At 39.8% G+C, this 17,979-nt stretch overlaps 1 protein-coding gene across 2 annotated transcripts; it reads left to right on the top strand.

Annotated features, from left to right (window-relative positions):
* The first annotated feature begins 2,602 nt into the window (after positions 1–2,602).
* Positions 2,603–17,417, top strand: tmem168a (transmembrane protein 168a). 2 transcript variants are annotated; one of them, XM_017694015.2, is made up of 5 exons: positions 2,603–2,690; positions 3,246–4,426; positions 6,707–6,849; positions 13,001–13,275; positions 15,839–16,386. In XM_017694015.2, the coding sequence occupies exons 2-5, from the start codon at positions 3,341–3,343 to the stop codon at positions 16,384–16,386; spliced, it is 2,052 nt and encodes a 683-aa protein (XP_017549504.1). In that variant the 5' UTR covers positions 2,603–2,690; positions 3,246–3,340. The 2 variants fall into 2 exon arrangements, with proteins under 2 accessions (XP_017549504.1, XP_037394138.1); XM_037538241.1 differs by lacking the exon at positions 2,603–2,690 and having other exon boundaries at positions 3,341–4,426; positions 15,839–17,417.
* The last annotated feature ends 562 nt before the right edge of the window (positions 17,418–17,979 follow it).

The following is a 17,979-nucleotide window of genomic DNA, read 5'->3' as shown; positions in this document are numbered from 1 at the left end:
TCAGTTACAGATTTGAGGCGGCACAGCATTCATGATGTTACAGAGCAGTTAGGCTGACATTATTCTCATGAAGAGCCACCCGATGTTATAAAATGCCAACCCAGATCTCTCTCTCTCTCTCTCTGTCTCTCTCTCTCTCTCGGGGACTTGTGTAGGAGGTTGCCTGCCTTGTGTTTACCCAGTCGGTGAGTTTCTACCTACGCAGAACCCCTGCAGAGAAAATGCCACACTGCTCTGAGGTGCCATTTCCTGGGCTGCTAATAAGAGAGGGAGAAAAAGGGCCTACAGCTCAATCCTCCCTGAGCTCACCGATCTGACGCTGTCACGTCAGGAACTGTATCATAAACTAGAAGCTAGTCTTCATAATGTCTTTATAATGTTATACTTAGCATAGAATTCTAAATAAAAGGCTAAGTGGTGAATAATAAAGACTCGAGAGTTTATTTGGCTAAAAGTGGTTAGTGATTTTATTCAATTTGTTCCTACTTCATTTAGTTTAATTTAATGTCAATGAAATTCCCTTTTCTTTTCTTTTAATCCTGTTTAACTGTTTATTTTATTTCTGTGAATCATCATTTCATGCATGAAAGGTGATAATGGATCATTCTTCGAAAAAGGGTGCAAAGTCAGAGTTGAAAACACATTACAGACTTTTGACTGATTTTAAACTAAAATCCTTTTGCTTTGAGTGATCCTATATTTTAATTATGTTTATTTTGTTAATACAAATGACTGATCATTTAACTTTTTGTAATTTGGTAAAGTTTTGATAGTGTTATGATCGTTTTATTAGTGAAAACATTTAAAGTTTGGCCATTTGTTTTTATATTTTGGTAGTGACCATTTTAGCTCTTTTTTAAGCACAACCTAGCAAATTTAAGCACAACCCAAAAACATCAGCAAGTAAACACAGCTTTGAAGAGTTGTCAAACATGAAATCATACTAATTTTTTAGTGAAACAAAAAAGTTTACATAATTGAAAATATGTGTTTCAGTAGTGACGATTCTACACACTGGATTTTCAGACTTTGGGACACGTTTACTTCAAAACTGACTTCACTGCTCACCATGTGGTCATGATGGACAGGGACGCAGGGATGCAATCTCACTTCCTGCTCTAAAATGCAGGGGTGTGACTAAAATAAGGACCTGCCCATGGACTAAAACTGTTTGTGTCTAAGTACTGACATGAAAACGTGGGACAATATTTTTTTACATTTTTAAAATATTTTTTTAAACATTTTTTAAAAAGAATTTCTTGAAAATAAATTAAACACCTTATCAAATCTTTAAACTTCATTTCACAACTGCATGTTCAAAGAGGGTGATACTGATAGGATTTTGATCAAAGTTAATCAAGTTGTCTAGCTTTGTTGTGTCAAAGTTTCAGGTCACAAAAACAATGGTAAGCTGGCCAGAGCTCTGGTCCAGCCTTATTTTGACCATGACTGTTGGTCATAATAGCATTCCTAATTACATTAAAAACAAGTTAGTCTTGAAATGTATCATTATGAAATGCATGGATTAAAGTTTAGGACAGAATTACTTTGATAGAGTCATGTACTGTTTACAAAGCTGTACATGGGCCGATTTCTCAAAATCTTACAAAGAATTAGATTTAACTGAACAATGATAACAACCATTCTATGAGGGGAAGATTGTTCTTCCCTCTCTTAAAAGCAAAGTGGGTTGGGATGGCTAATTTGTGGAACCGGTTGCCAGGAAGCTTTAAGCTAGTTAACAGTCTGCAAGATTTTAGAAATGCAATTAAGAAAGATTTTACAGTAGGAGGACAATTAATTTGATAATAATCTGTTTAAACAAATGCTACACAATGGTAGAGCATTATTAGAGGAGTTAGTTCTTTCTGAAAGGCTGTATTTGACATGTATAATGATGTTGTACATCATGCCATGCTTGCTATGTTGCAACTGTTGTCTTTCCATGTACAACATAATGGAAGTTATGGGGATTTTTGACAACGTTGCTGGTATGAGATCAACATTCAACCCCTTGAAATCTCAGGGTGGTTACATACTAATGCTTATTATTCAGTAACTACAGGGACTTCAATGCATACTGATTGAGCTATTCTTAAGTTATAGGGCTATGTAATACAACTTTAGGCCCATAAACAGGCACTGGCCATTAAGGGGTTAACACAGCTTTCTGAGAATTACATTTCAGTGTCATGACAACATTGTAAGCACAAAAAGAATAGGTTGTCACAATGTTGTCACATCAATACTGTTTGCTGGGTTTGGCTTTTTTGTGCTACACCAGACTGCTTCTGTGTTTTTATATAATGTCATAAACCATTTAAAAGTGTGAATAATATGGTTTGTAAACTACTCAGCATTTACAATCGAAGAGTTTAATTCCAAAAAGATGTACATCCATTTACAACATTTACCAAAAAAGATAAATAGCTGACGTATGATGGAAAAGACATTTTAAAAAGGTGGTATTTCTCATAAAACAGCATGTTGTATGTGCAAAGCGCACTCCCAACAATAAAAGGTTTCGCTTGGGAACGAAACCCTTGAACTGTAGATTTAACCCTAAGGCTGTCAGGTAGTGGCACGACAACATCGCGTTCTTTCGGTATTCACTAAGTTTGACCCTGTTCAGACACCGTAGTTGTAGTCCTGAAATATGACGACCAGGAAAAGAAGAAAGTGTCATATGTGTAAGTTAAGCACTATTTCACGTTGCTGTAACATTTATGACTAAAACGTTACCATTTACTTCAACGGCAAGTACATTAACTTCGGTTATTGTCAATAAGACGTTGAGTGTACAGTTGGACTAGCTTCGCCGGCTAACAGCGGACTAAACACAGGCAGCGTACTAGCTAACGTTAGCCAGCTAGCTCCGTCGATGTGGCAGTCAAGAGGAGTTTTCTACTCTAACATTACGTATTTCTTTAAGGATTAACTTCTCACCTCAGTCGCGTTATAAACGGGAAAAAGTCTGAATTACAAACGTCTTTGCATCCGGGTGGAGAATTTACGCTTAAAGTTAGCCAACTGGTCTTAGCCGAGTCTTACTGTGTTGGCAAACTAACATGCATTCATGCCGACTAGGCATTAGTAGCTTATAGATCCTGTAAGACAGGCTACTGTAGTTGATACTGAAATGTTTTACTGCTGCAGAACAGAAAGTAGGATGTAAACACTGTTGTTTTGTTACTGATATAAGTTAACAAAAGTGCTTAAGTATACAACATGTCTTTTTATTGCAGTGCCATGAGAGTTTCAGAGGAAGGCCTTGACACAAACTCCATGAATTGCTGTCTTTAGCACTGCTTCTGATCAGCGGTGCCTCCACAGAGCCACAATGAGTCCTGAGGAGTCAGGCAAGGAGGTGGACATGTGGTCCTCCATCCGCTGCCTGGGTTACCTATCCAGCCTAAACCTGCTGGTGGCCGTATGTTTGGGCATGTATGTGCGATGGGAAAAGACCTCCGAACCCACAATCTTGGTCATCTTCATTCTAGGTCTCTTTGTGTTGGGCATTTCCAGCATCCTCTATTACTACTTCTCCATGGAGTGGGCTAGCCTCAGCCTGTTCCACCTGTGGTTTGGCTTCCTGCAGGGCCTCCTGTGCTTCCTCAGTAGCCCCTCTTTGGAGAATGATATAAAAGAGCAAGTCACAAACTACCTGCTGTTGGCCAGCGTGGCAGTGCGTTCCCTTTGGGCTCTGACAGAGCGCCTGTGTGGCAGTGCCAACTACAGGAAGGTTGTGCTCACTTCGGCTGAGTTGCTTGAGCTACTGGGCTTCGGAATTGCAAGCACCAGTATGGTTCTCCAGAGGTCAGTTGCAATCATCGCCCTACTGGTCGCCTTAGCGTCTATCATCGTAGACCTGCGCATGAAGTCTCTTCTGGCCCTTCCAAACCTGACCTGCTTTTCAGTGGTGGCCTCTGTTACCTTCTTCCAAGCTCTGAAGGTGCAGACTAACCCCTTTGCTCTTGGCTGCTACCTGGGCCGGCTCATCTGCGAGCCACTCCTGGACGTCTACTTCAGTGGGCTATCTGTGACTGAGCGCTGGATGCCCTTCCTATCAGCAGGTCGGCTGTGGCGGAAGCTCACTCTCCTCCCGCTGGGTGTTACCGAGCTGATGTTTTTTGTGCTTTGTGCCCTGAAGCTGGGTCAACTAGAGTTCTGGTACCTGGTCATCCCAGGCTTTTGTGTGTTTGGCCTGTTCTGGATGCTGTGCCACGTGGTGTTTCTAGTCACGCTGTGGAGCTTCCACACAAAGCTGAGTGAGTGTCAGAGGGTCCAAGCCACCCAGCGCTCAGACACGCGCAGCCTGGACAGGGTCATGGCCTCCAGAGGGATGCGCCATTTCTGCCTCATCTCTGAACGGCTGGTGTTCTTCAGTCTGATCTCTACTGCCATACTGGGGGCTGTCTCATGGCAGGTAAGATAAGTTTATGGTCTTGTGTCAGATTTCTGTAGTAGGGGTTTGACTCTTTAGGAAAGGATTTAGTGCGTTATACATCAGCTTTGTTTCTGCAGTAACATTCAAGAAATTTGTCTTGGTGAGTGAACATACGTAATATAATGAGTAGATCAGACTAGCACACAAGAGTATTACAATTATTCAAAGGAAAATTAAATTACCAAGAAAATAAGATGGAAATTAGGTGTAAAGGTATAAAACGAGCTAATAGAAGAAGCATATGTGAATAAGTACCTATATGAACGTTCTGAGTTGACATATAATCCAATATATAAGAGGGTGATGCGGTCATGTGCAAAAGTTTTAACAGTCTCAGATTACATGTTTTGTTGATTTTCTTAATGAAAATAAGTTACACAGAAAATAATTACAGAATATAATCTTGGTTTATTTGCTAAAGTTAACATATTTAGGGGAAAAAAATAACACTTTGTCTTTCATCTTTTATTATTTTCCAATATTTTATATTCAGTAAAAAACTGCACTAACATTTTCAGAAGAACATGGAACAACACGTAAGAGTGATACAAAATGTTAAGAGGTTACAATCGATAAAGAAAGAAAAAGATAGTTTTGAAAATTTTGCATGATGACTCAAAGAGTGAAAGGACCATCTGGACCAATTATGTTATAATTAGGTTTTAAAGATTAATCATTTTTATATTGAAGTCACAATTTTAAAAAGTGCAATTTTTAAATTACAAGAGTTGAAATTTTAATTATATCTAACATTTTTTAAGTGAACAGGTGTAACTAAATAACACAGAGTTTTTGAACTGGCAGTAGATAAGTTAGACCTATCAGAGCAACCAAAGACCCAAGTGCTGTGTACGTGGCATGACCACAGCTTGCTGGCCATTTGACAAAGTACGGTCAGGTTTAAGTGCCAAGTTAGGAAAAGTAGGTTATTCTGGTCTAATTTGCCAAAATAACATGCTTGGACCATAAATTATAAAATAATCTACAATAATAATATCACAATTTAATCACAGTCACAAGGTTGGTCAGAAACATCGTAATTAGGTGTTTCTCCCAAATCCTTGAGCCCTAGTTGAAATCTCTCTTGTATCATCATCAGCCATTAGGTCACACAGAGTAGGGGCATCTTGGTGGATGCTTCTTAAGGGTTTGGGCATATTAATTAGCAGGCTCAGTTAACCGTATAAACTAAACTATAACAGAAGACCTGTAATCGAGTCTTTGCAACAACAAAGAACACAGGATTAAAAAATAATCAAGAAAAACCTGCAGAAAACTATATATTTCCACGGCTTGCAGTTGAAAAGTCCCAACTTCTCAGTGGAAAAGTGCAGGAAGCTAATTGGTGGTTACGAGAACTGTTTAAAAGCAATTATCCTCGCCAAAGCTGTGAAACTAAGTGCTAGTTTTGCAGGTTTTTTTTACTTTGTTTTCCTAAGTTATAAACCAAACCAGAAAAAAGTGGGACCAAAAATGTTTAATTTTCTATATTTTCAGAAAAACACTTCAGTTGCTTTAGAAAAAAAAATACTAGAATGCTTAACTGTGTCATCCAGACAAACCATTTGATGACTGGAAAATCAAAATGATGCATAAGGAGAAAAATAATGACTACGGCTTGCTGTTGTTGATTAGTAAGTGGCAGGATTTTGCTCTTGTTCCTACTGCTACTCTCACGTAAAATGAGGACAGCATGCAGTACCGGCTGTTAGACCTTGGGCAGAAGTACCTTTTCTGACAAACGCCGAGAACTACTAAGTGTTAAGATAATGAACTGTCAAATGAGTCATTCCAGGCTGTTCAAACCTGGTTTAGGCTTTGGTGGAGGCAGTACAGTGTCTGAGACAGCAGCGGCATTTTCATTTGTGTGTGGAATCAGTACAGTGGTGAATTAGACAGCGGTTTACACTAACAAGCTGGGTAATTGCTGTCTGGGTAGCCGTTTAAGTTGAATTGACAAGGCTGTAGAACATGTATGCTTTTAGATTTGACTTGAGTTTAAAATAGACAGTGTGGGCTGTCTGTCGCGTGTCCTCTCTTAATGTTCACTCCAGCCTGACCCATTACTTTAAAATGCTGCAGAATGTGATTCATTTTTATTCTTTCAGCCATTCCTTCATGTGTAGTTTTCTTCCATTTTTTTCTGTAGATTCTCTGCCAAAGTATGTCTGTCTGGAAGACCAAACTATTTTGTATCTTAGAACCATCAGGTAGCATTACTGATTATGACTGAGTGACTGAGTCTTTTCTGGCTTGCAGTTGTCCAATGCTCTGTACATGAGCATGTTCCTGGTGGTGCTGTCTTTGGAGTCTCTGACACATGGACTCTTTCATGAGCTGGGGAACTGCCTTGGAGGGACCTGTGTGGGGTATGCAGTGGTTATTCCTACTAGTTACTGCAGGTAAGTTGAGGCAAAATTCTATTGGTCATATATCCAATTTGCCAAGGACATCCATACATTGAAATTCATTTGGTGAGGTTTGTTAACTACTCTCTACATTTGGACAACACTATCTATAGAAGAGAAAAAGACTATGCAGAGAGCTATGTATACAAGATGATACTAAAATTGCTGAACAAGCGGTTAATAAATAAGAATATGTGCAGTATTGTATTAGTATTATATAATATAAATGAATGTGTTCAGGGTCAAATGTATAGGATTAGAGTTAACATTACTATTGTGGTGCAAGGAGAGAGGAATACAGCATGTGTGCAGACATATACAGATTAAAGCGTGGGAAATACTGTATGGACTGAAATTTATATCTTCTTTTTTTTTTTTTAGATATGGTCACCTTTATAGCGGTAAATACTACCATTCAAAAGTTTGCAGGCATTTGTCATATTACATTTGTTGTGTATATAGTAATACTTTAGACAATATAGATTTAAATGTTATAAATTGCTCACAGAAAGGTATTTTTAGGTGTTTTATTCATTAATTTAAGTATTATTTTGGAGGAATGATGTCATTGATGTTATAGATTAATGATGTTTTTTATCATTTATATTATTTAGCATTAATATCGTTTTACAATAATTTATGCCTTAATATTTTTAAAAATAAGTTTTACTGTTATCTGCCTTAGATTTGACCGGCAGCTTCATTCTTGATGTTACACAGGTTTCTGTATGCATATCTTATATATGCACAGCTTATATGAGTAAAACTGCTTCTTCAGAGTTGTTAACCCTATCAGCACACTCACTTGGACATGGTATGATTTGTCAGTCAGTTTGAATGTGCACTGTTCGGATGACCGTCATCTGAAGGAGTTTTTCAGAAGCAGCACGTGCCTTGATTTATCACTTCATCCAGTTGCTGTCAGCCTCTTGCCTTGTGCTTGTCTCATGGCGTCAGAACCACGTTGAGCAGTCCACTCAGGATGTTAAAGCATAGTGGGGAGGTTGATGATTGGAACTCCCTGAAGGTGCGATGGTAAACGGAGTGCGAAATAAACTAATAGGCATTAATAAACATGGGCTAATGCCGGCCCTGTAGGGAGGGCCGTGTCCCGTGCATGCCAGGCAAGTGGACGGGGAAAGCAGAGAGAGCGCTCCAGGCAGGAAGGCTGCTGGTAGGCTTATTAGGATGCAGTCCCACGGCCCATCGTGCTCAGTATTCCAGCGCTCTGAGAGCCAGGTCCCAGCAGGGAGCTGGCACATGAGGGGAATATAGCAGGGTGTAATCTCCTGTCTGATGGGCGCAGATCATGTTTTTACAATGATGAGGGCTTCTTGGGGAGATGAGGCAGACAGAAAGAGAGACTAGAAAGGAGAGCGAAAAGGAGAGAGGGACAGAAAAGGGCATGAAGAAAAAGGACGAGGTTCGCATATGCACCTTTTAGCTAATTTTCTGTGTCTGGCAGATGGCACAATAATTTGTCCCTCTCTGATATTTGGAGCTAATAGATTGGTCACTAGATTGGTGACTGGTTTGTTCACTTGTAAATGCACCAATTTATATAAGTTGCCCTGTGATGGACTGGCAAACTGTCCAGGGTGTATCCTGCCTTCCACCCGATGACCGCTATGATAGGCCGTGACCCAGAAGGAGAAGCAGCGTAAATAAGTTGCTATCTTGGGCAGTTATGGACTGGAGGTTAGGGAACCAGCCTTGTGACTGGAAGGACCCCAGTTTGATCCTCTGAGCCAACAGTCTGTTTTTGAGGTGCTTTTGAGCAAGACACCCAACCCCAGCTGCTCCCCAGGATAGGGCTGCCCATCGCCCTGGGCAAGTGTGCTCACTACACACTAGTGAACACACACTAGGGGGCATGTGGTGTTTCATTGCATGGATGGGTTAAATGCTGTGGTGAAATTTCCCTGTTGTCGGACTAATAACGGTCACTTGATCTAATCTAATCTACACTCATTGACCATTGTATCAGGTACACCTACCATATACACTATGTCCAAAAGTATCCAGACACCTGTAGTGAATTAGCAAATTTCGCTACTTTAAAAAGCACTAATTTCTGACAAAGGCATTCAGTTGCACATACATGTATACTCTCCATAGAAAACATGGCTAATAGAATGTGACACTCTGGAGCAGCCATTTATGAGCCTAAGGTCACCATGCCCAGTGCCAAGTACTGATTAGAGGAGTATGCCCTTCTGCTCTGGCTGTGAAGCTGTGGTACTATGCTCCATCCAGTACCTTTGGGATGAGATAGAGTTAATCATCTAACATCAGTACCTCACCTCACTGAAACTCTTGTTGCTGAATCAAAAATCTTGCCAGCAAATTCTGACCCCAAGAGTAGAGGCTGTTACTGCAGCAAAGAAACAAACATCCTATTAATGCCCTTGATTTCAGAAGAAACATTGGCTGATCAAGTGTCTGCAAACTATTGGAGATATAGTGCAGGTGTACAATAACTGACTGTAGCTGATCTGTTGATGCACAGTTAGTTTTTGCCATCCTTTAGCACTTTATTAGTGGTGCATGAGATAAATATGACCACAGAGCAGCTGTTGGCTGGACACTTTTGGGTGGTGGACCACTTTCAATCTTACAGTGATGTGCCAAGAATAGTCCACTACCCATGTAATATCCGATCAGCAGTTGTCTTATGGTCGTCCATTTCCATTGCTGGAATATTAGTTCTGCAGCAACAGGTGGGATACAGTCTGTAATTATAAAACTACAGAGTGCACCTGTATGATATGTCAGATAAAATGGTCAATGAGTGTAGGTATTAGGTACATTATAAAATAAAACGTCAGTATACACTCCAAAAAATATTTAAGCTCAAAAGCAAAAACGTATGTATTTTAATTACGTCAATTTTCCATTGTGTTTAAATACATAAATCCAATGTAAAGGAATATTATCATTTGTTTCTCCATCATGTAGAATAAGCCTAAATTAATTAAATGTTTAAATTAGAAGTGTTTGTAGGATTTATGCAGTTCTTTTACATAACTTTATGTATTTCTAGCGAGTTAATAGTACCTTCTGTGTTCACAGCACAATTACTTAGATTGTGTAAATGTATAAAATGGCAAAACATGTTAACTTCACAAACATTTATTGTAGTCCAAACTGTATTAAACAGTATTTGCTGAGTCACATTACAAGACACACATATGCCTTAAAGTCTAATATGAAAGAAATAAACATAACTTTACATATTTCAGCTGTGATCAAGTTCCCTGGCTTAGAATTTCTATTCACTTGCAACTGAACTACTAATTAAAGCAAATGTTTATGTGCACAACATTCCTGTTGAGGTGCAACAATCATGCTAACCATCATGCTATCAGTCACTCCATGCCATGCTAATAAGTCGAGGTGAACTACAGTTACAAAAACCATGAACTGTTGATTTGAATATTAATGGAATACATCTTTATATACAGCTTCACAATAAATCACTGCCAGTGTTTATTTAATCTACCTTTTGCACCCGTTAACATGACAGCAGACCTAGCAAGGATACTAGGTAAAATCAAGTATTAATATGTGGTCAAAAAAAACACAAATGAAGTTAATGTGCATCACTATTTCATTGCAGTTGCGCTGTATAACAAAGAATGTCAGGAGATTGTAAAAAATAAAAACTGCCACGCCAGCTAAAGCAATTTCCTGGTTGATGATGTGTTTACTGTTACTATTGCACATGAGCACTGCCTCCTAATAAGATTTAGTGTAAAAATCTGACAGGTCTCATACAATATTATATTCAATTAAATCAGTTTTGGATTTATCCAAATTAGGTTGCTTCTAATGAATATAAATAAGTAATGTATATTTTTATGTTTTAAAAATAAGTTTTATGTCAAATGTTTGCTAAATGTTTATGATGGCCATAAATTATTTTTTTGTGTGTATGAACATTACTCTAATGACCTTCTCATATATTGCTTTTAATTGCCATTTACCTCACATAACATAACAAAAACAAACGACCTTTTCTTTTGCTTGAGTCTCGTCTAAAACTGGTGGAAATAAGATACAGCATTGCTACATAGTAACTCTGTGTTCATCAATGAGTTTCATTAGCATCAGAGAGCAGAGAATAAGGGCCGGGAATTGGGGGAAAACATCAAGCAGAGATGAAATTAGACAGTGGAATGGAGAGCATGACTAGTAGTGGGAAATAGACAGGAGAGAATAAGCGTCATTTCTGCTTGAATAGCTGAACACCTTGCCAGGTAGTTTTCACGGGTCAGTATGCTTAAGATCTGCCATTTCTGCCTTCAACAAGCATGTGTACAGCCATGCTGTTCTGCAGTCCCATTTCCACTGTTTTCGTCCAAAGGCTTCGTGCCTTAATGGGCTTTTTTTAATGATGCTGCATCTAGGCGAACATGAACAAGAGGGTCATAGCTGTCTTGGCACAAAGTGGTTATGTGTTTGGAGGGCAATGTGCTGAATGAGGTTTACTTGACTATTTTGTTCTGTTTTTCTTCTTGGAATGGATAACTAAACTGCCTTGACCTTCCGAATCAGGTTTTCTTATGCATTTACAAATATTGAAAGGCCATGGCCAATCTCTTGCTTCCTTTTTCGCTTTTGTGTTGAACCCTTCTGTGCCACACTACCCCACTTTCTTTGGCTGTACCTTCCTTTCAGCTTTTCATGTATGACTACCCCTCCTACCCCTTGCTCATCTATTCATTCTTTGCTGTATTTCTCACAGCTATCACACTCTTTGTCTATCTGCTTCTGCATCATCATCCACCTCCTCGTCCCCTCTCCTTTCCTTTCATCCTCCTACCTTTCTCATTTGCTACCTACAGCCTAGTTTAGAACTAGATATGGGCATTTTAACAGCATTTGCTATTCAACTAGTGTCATTTTTTAAACAAGTAGTATCGAAATATCCCTTTTTCTAGTCTTATGAATAAAAATGAACCCACAGCAAGGGTTAAGTCATTAAATGCACATACCTAGCATAAGATGTGGCCCGTATCTGACCAGTGGGTTGATTTAGTGATTTATTTTTTGTTAGTTTTTTCTTAAGCTTACATGATTTAATACACTTCTAGCTGACCTGCAGAAAAATAGCTTTGAGTTACAAAACATTACACTACAAATTTGTCATCTTTTTGTTTACAAATTTCAATATACACTGAGAAGCCACATCATTAAGGACAGCTACTTGTATCTATGCTCCTTGTCTGTTTTATGAGGCATATTTACTATATTCTACAATTCTACAATTACAGACTATAGTCTGTCAATGCCTCTGCTTACTGTGCATAATTTGTTAACCCCCTTTCACCCTGTTTTTCAGTGGTCAGCACCACCACAGAGCAGGTATTATTTGAGTGGTGGATCAACACTGCAATGACACTGATGTGGTAGTGGTGGTGTGTTGTGCTGGTACAAGTGGATCCGATACAGCAGTGCTGCTGGACTTTTTTGTACATTCTCTGTACACTCTATTAGACACTTCTACCCTGTTAGTCCACCTTGTAGATGTAAAGTCAGAGACAGTAGCTCATCTGTTGCTGCGCAGTTTACATATCATCCTCTAGTCCTTTGTCAGTGTTTACAGGACTCTGGTGGCTGGGTGTTTTGTTTGGTGTCCTGTACTTAGTCCAGCATTGAAATTGGGTTGTTAAAAACTCCAGCAGCACTGCTGTATCTAATTCACTCCTACCAGTGCAACACACACTAATGGACCACCACCATGTCAGTGTCATTGCAGTGCTGAGAATGACCCACCAATTAAACAATACCTGCTCTGTGGTGGTCCTGTGAACTATAAATGCGCCTATATGGTAAGTGCAGCTGATAAAATGGACAGAGTCCAGAGACAAAAAGGTGTACTGGTCAGTGCATGGTCAAAAATTTGGATGCCCGGTCAAAATACTTATTGTTTTTCCCCATTTTCAGAGAACACATTTCTGTACATTTTAAGGCACTGCAGCAAATGAATAGAAATTGTGCACAGAAAAATTACATTTCAGATCCACATATTTAAAATAATAATAATCCTCTCAATTAAACCCCTCCTTGTGAAGTCAAGGTGACCACACACACTGTTAATGTGTCCTCATTTGTCCTCATACGTTTTTCACTGTGTGTGCAGTGTGGATGGTCAGCCGGTGCTGCTGCCTCCGGAGCAGGTGCAAGAGCTGAACCTTCGCTCAACGGCCACACTGAACGCCGTGCAGCGCCTTTTCTCGCACCACCTGATCCAGACATTTGGCTGTGATTACTCCACCAGCGGCCTGAATCTAGAAGCACTGCAGGCCAAGCTGCGCTCTTTTCTTGAACTGCGCACTGCCGACGGCCCGCGCCACGACACCTACCTCATCTACTACTGCGGACACACACTGCCCACCGGAGACTGGGCCCTGACAGGTGAGTCCATACAATTTACAGCACTGTTCAGAACAGTTCAGAAATCTCTGTTTTTATCATATAAAGCTGATTTGGTTGCAGATATGTGTATGAATTAGAATCAGTTTATACAATTGTGATATTCTAATATGTTTAATGTGATGTTATGCTATAATGAGCGTCCGCAATGTCTCATCTTTCAGCTTATATTAAGAAATTCCTATGAATATCTAAGTACAGTCTATTGTTTACTATATAATAATTGTTCCTATTAAGCACATTGATTGTCTACATACACTGTATAGACTATTACTGAATAAGATAACTGTGGTTTATCAACCGCAGTATTTCCACAGCCTAGTCTGGCCCTTTAAACTTAAATGGCTACCTAAAGTTTAAATGCTTTATCAAAAGCGGCACAATCACACCTGGTGCTTGTTGATATTATTTATGGCGTACCATTCTCAGTTTATGAAGGGAAGTATGTCTTGTTATAAATACAGCTTATGGCCTTATCGGGCACCTTATGTTCTACCATGCTGTTAATACCTACGTGCTTTCCTCACCAGGAGCTTTTGCAAAAAAAACCTTGGCAGTTATTTTCTGGCTGGCCTTTTACTGTTCATTGTTCTGAAAGCTCTCCAAACTGTAGGAGAAATATCTTATCTTGGCTCGGTGTCTGTGCCGCGCTTTATCTTTCTGACTGTGTGTGCGTCCTGCACCTCACTGAGCTATTAATCCTTATGAGGCATATGCAGTGTCACAGTCTGTGTCACGCTGTTTGATCAGACCAGGCCGGTCGAGAAACGGCCCTGCGCCACTGCTTGGTTCTGACCGGGGCATGCAGGTGGAACAGGCCTTGTCTCTAACGCTGACACACACACACTGGGGAAATGTGCTTTTCACAGCCTTTGCTTTCATGTTTCTTACAGTCACTTTTGTTCCCCCCACTCCAAATTACTATCACAAGTTACATTTATACAAATTGTCCCTTTTTGCTTTGCAAATGGCATATTTCAGTCATTAATGTGAAACGATCTAAAAAGGCTGAATACTGTTTTACAGTAATTCAGGCTGTTTTACAGAAATTCATTGATCCTCAAAACAAGGTATAGGTTGAGCTAGTGAGATCATGTGTTATATACTATCATATTTGGGGGAGTCATGGGCTTGAGGTTAAGGAACCAGCCCTGCTAAGTTAAGTGATACTTTTTTAATCCCACAAACTGGAAATTCCACCTCTGCATTTAACCCATCAGTGAAGTGAAACAGCACATACACACTAGTGAATACACACACACTAGGGGGCAGTGAGCACACTTGATCGGAGCGGTGGGCAGCCTTATCCACGGCGCCCGGGGAGCAATTGGGATTCATGGACTGTCGGCACTGGGGATCAGCAACGTTCTGGTCACAGGGCCAGTTCCCTAACCTCCAGCCCACGACCTGTAAAAATACACTGACCAGAAGGTTGCTGGTTCGATTCCCTCGGCTGACAGTCCATGACTGAAGTGCCCTTGAGCAAGCCACCTAACCCCCAGTTGCTCCCCGGGCAATGTGGATAGGGCTGCCCACTGCTCTGGGCAAGTGTGCTCACTGCCCCCTAGTGTGTGTGTTCACTAGTGTGCATGCATGTGGGTGTTTCACTGCATGGAGGAGTTAAATGCAGAGGTCTAATTTCACAGTGTGCAAACACAGACAAATGGTTGTAAATTCTAAAACCACGTAGTGTAGCATTCAACGATTGACAATAGCATCCTGGTGGGGTGGGGAATGGCGGGAATGGCCAAACAAACAGACAAACAAACAAATAAATAAAGGATAGCATGCCCCAAGTGCAGGTGTATGCAAAAAGTTTGAACATCCCTGGTCAAAGAAAGTTTGTTGATTTTCTAAGTGAAAATAAGTGAATTCATCCTACATAGAGAACATGCATGCACTGAACATGCACTGTTTATTTGCAGAATTTAACATGTTAGGGGTGAGAAAATGCACTGCAGCAAAACGTTCTGAAATACAACTACATATTTAAATTGATATGACATGGACTACACATTTAAAACATGAAAAAGAAAAAATGACAAAATATGTCATGATATGATTACTCTCATGCACCTTAAAGCCACAGATGCCACATTTTCTGACATTTAAATCATTCAACTTAATTGGCACAACAGATGACATTTATTGGCTAAAAATGGGCAAGATTCTTCCTTCTGATTGTCTCACAATGATTTAATTTGATTACAGTTCTTTAGTGGATGATTTAATGCAACATGAAATTTTAAAATAATTCAGTTAGAGTATTTTTGTACTATTCAGAATTATTATTAAAAATACACTGAATTAACGATGCAGGAAGTAGCAAAATAAGTTCCATGTTTATTTTTGAATAAATTTGAATCTCATTTTGATAAAACCAAACTTAATATTTCAACTTGCCAATTTCCAAAAATTATTGCAATTATACTTTTATTCTTATTGGCAATCATAATAATTTCTAACTGGTGAAGTGATAATTCCAAAATTGCTGCAGTTGCTTAATTATTTGACTGGCTTTACTGATTAACTTTTACATTCTCAGGTGGGGACTGCCTGCGTATGGAGCAGCTCCTTGATTGGTGGAGAGAGCGTAATGTTGGCTTCTCCTCTCGTCTCATGCTGGTCCTGGACACAGAGAACTCTCTGCCATGGGTGAAAGCAGTGCGCAGGGTGGAGGGGCTCTATGTGGCTGTTCAGGGGGCCGAGATGAGTCCTGCAGGGGACGCTGAGAGCCAGGTTGCTCCTCAACTGGGAGACTTCACAACTGAGTGGGTGGAATACAACTGCAACCCAGACAGCGGCATGCAGTGGTCGGAGAGAGGCCGGCTCATTGCTGCTATGTATGGCGTGTCCAAGTGCTGGAGTGACTACAGGCTTCACCTGCCCACCGGCAATGATGTAGCCAAGCACTGGAAAACCCATTTCCCCCGGGCCACCTACCCATTGGTTTCTGTGGCCAACTGGTGCTGTGGGCTGAACCTGCTGTGGCTGTGCAGCGCTTGCCTACGCTGCTTCAGGAGGTACAAACTGGCCTGGTTTCCTCCTACCATACTGGACACGGGACAGGGAATCAAACTAGTGCGCTCGTAGACACGAACAAAGACTTGGATCGTGCAATGAACTATATTTCATCTTAATATATACCTTGCTTTATGTGCCTTCTCTTTTCTTGCTTTGTTGGTTTAAGTGCTCATTATTTAATTTTGCCTTTGGCTTGTTAGAAGTGGGCGCCTCAGTGGAGAGCCAGAAATTCTGAAGGTCACCGTGCACTTCTGCAAATTCTGCCGTCTCTGCCTAGCCAAGATATCCACAGTGGCTTTTTCATTCTGGAGCAAAGTCAGTTCACTGCATAAGAAAATTCTGGGTCATTGCTCATAACTGATTTTATTTTTACTTGACAATCCTATTGCCAATATTTTGCAGTATTTTCTTACAAGAATTGTTGCTGACCATATAAAATAAGTTTAGCAACTTAGTACTGTGAATGTACATTGTCATCTATGCAGATATTGACTTACTTTATTGTAATTAGTAAATAAAATGGACTTTGGAACCAAGTTACTATATTGACATTGAACATGAGTGAATTTTGGATTCCACACAATATAATTGTTTTCATTGTAACTATCAGTAACAGTAGCACTACTATTACAATTGCACACATCTCTGAGAGTCAAAACATAGTCATTTTATCACTTCCTAGATTTTGAGTGCCTTGGGCTGTTTGCTTCCATTTGACTGTATGACGAGGTAAAATGGTAATTTATTGAGTTCTAAGTGCCTTTTTTCTAGGAGTGGTGGGGTGACTAAATATTGTAATGTATGAGGTCTGTTTTTTGCCTTGGGATGGAACACATTTAGCAAAACAGGAGCTGCCACAGAGATTGGTGTGTGGTGTGCAGTGAGTAGAGGAGGGCAGCTTTGGCTGACCCTCTGTTCCTCTGGAGAATACTGCATGAGTGAGTGCACTTTAGCACTGGATACAGGCCTTCTCACTGGGACAGTGTGGTTACATAAGAAGTGCCTTTTTTACTTGACAGAAATAGACATGCTTTGTACAGGTTTTGGCACGTCGTCTTATTATTTCTTCTTTGATCCAAATAAATATTTTATGCAAGCGATGTATTGTACTGTTAATTAAGAAGATTATACTGTGTATCTACTTTTTTGGGATCAGTGACTACTGGATTTTCTATATCTGGTTAAAGCCATTCTCAGATTTCCTGAAATCCGATAAAGATACCTGGATTTTAGCTCAGTAAAAGTCCAAGAATAAGAGCAGCTTACCCAAATACAGCTTGGCTCCACCCTGACAGGCTGATTTGGTTTGTAAGTTCATGAAAATGAAAATTCCATCAGGTAAAATGCATTTTCAAAGTCTTTTGGACACAGAACGAGTGCAGTAGGCAAGAATATGTAACAGCAAAGAAGAGAGGAACTGATTCTATTTTTATGTTTGAATTTAGCTCTCATTCTGGCTTTGTGTTCCCTTTGATAATGCCATTTCAAATGCATGATTGAAGAGTGCAAATGCAAGGTAAATTTGACATTTTTAGAGCATTATTGTATAATCACATAAGACATGAATATGTAGTTCAGGAAAGTGATGTTCATTTTAACAGTTTTCTTTTAAAGCATCAAAATCTTTGTGTAAATGAAATGTCAGTACTAGTGTACCAAGTG

The sequence above is a fragment of the Pygocentrus nattereri genome, chromosome 1 (assembly GCF_015220715.1).
Source record: "Pygocentrus nattereri isolate fPygNat1 chromosome 1, fPygNat1.pri, whole genome shotgun sequence".
NCBI lineage: Eukaryota > Metazoa > Chordata > Actinopteri > Characiformes > Serrasalmidae > Pygocentrus > Pygocentrus nattereri.
This window is presented reverse-complemented; position numbering and strand designations above follow the sequence as displayed.

What these genes read in the sequence shown, in the direction of transcription:
- tmem168a (XM_037538241.1), top strand. Translation starts at nt 3,341, where the DNA reads ATGAGTCCTGAGGAGTCAGGCAAGGAGGTGGACATGTGGTCCTCCATC. An exon ending in TGGGGGCTGTCTCATGGCAG is followed by an intron (nt 4,427 to 6,706) that starts GTAAGATAAGTT and finishes TCTGGCTTGCAG; the next exon opens with TTGTCCAATGCTCTGTACAT. An exon ending in ATTCCTACTAGTTACTGCAG is followed by an intron (nt 6,850 to 13,000) that starts GTAAGTTGAGGC and finishes CTGTGTGTGCAG; the next exon opens with TGTGGATGGTCAGCCGGTGC.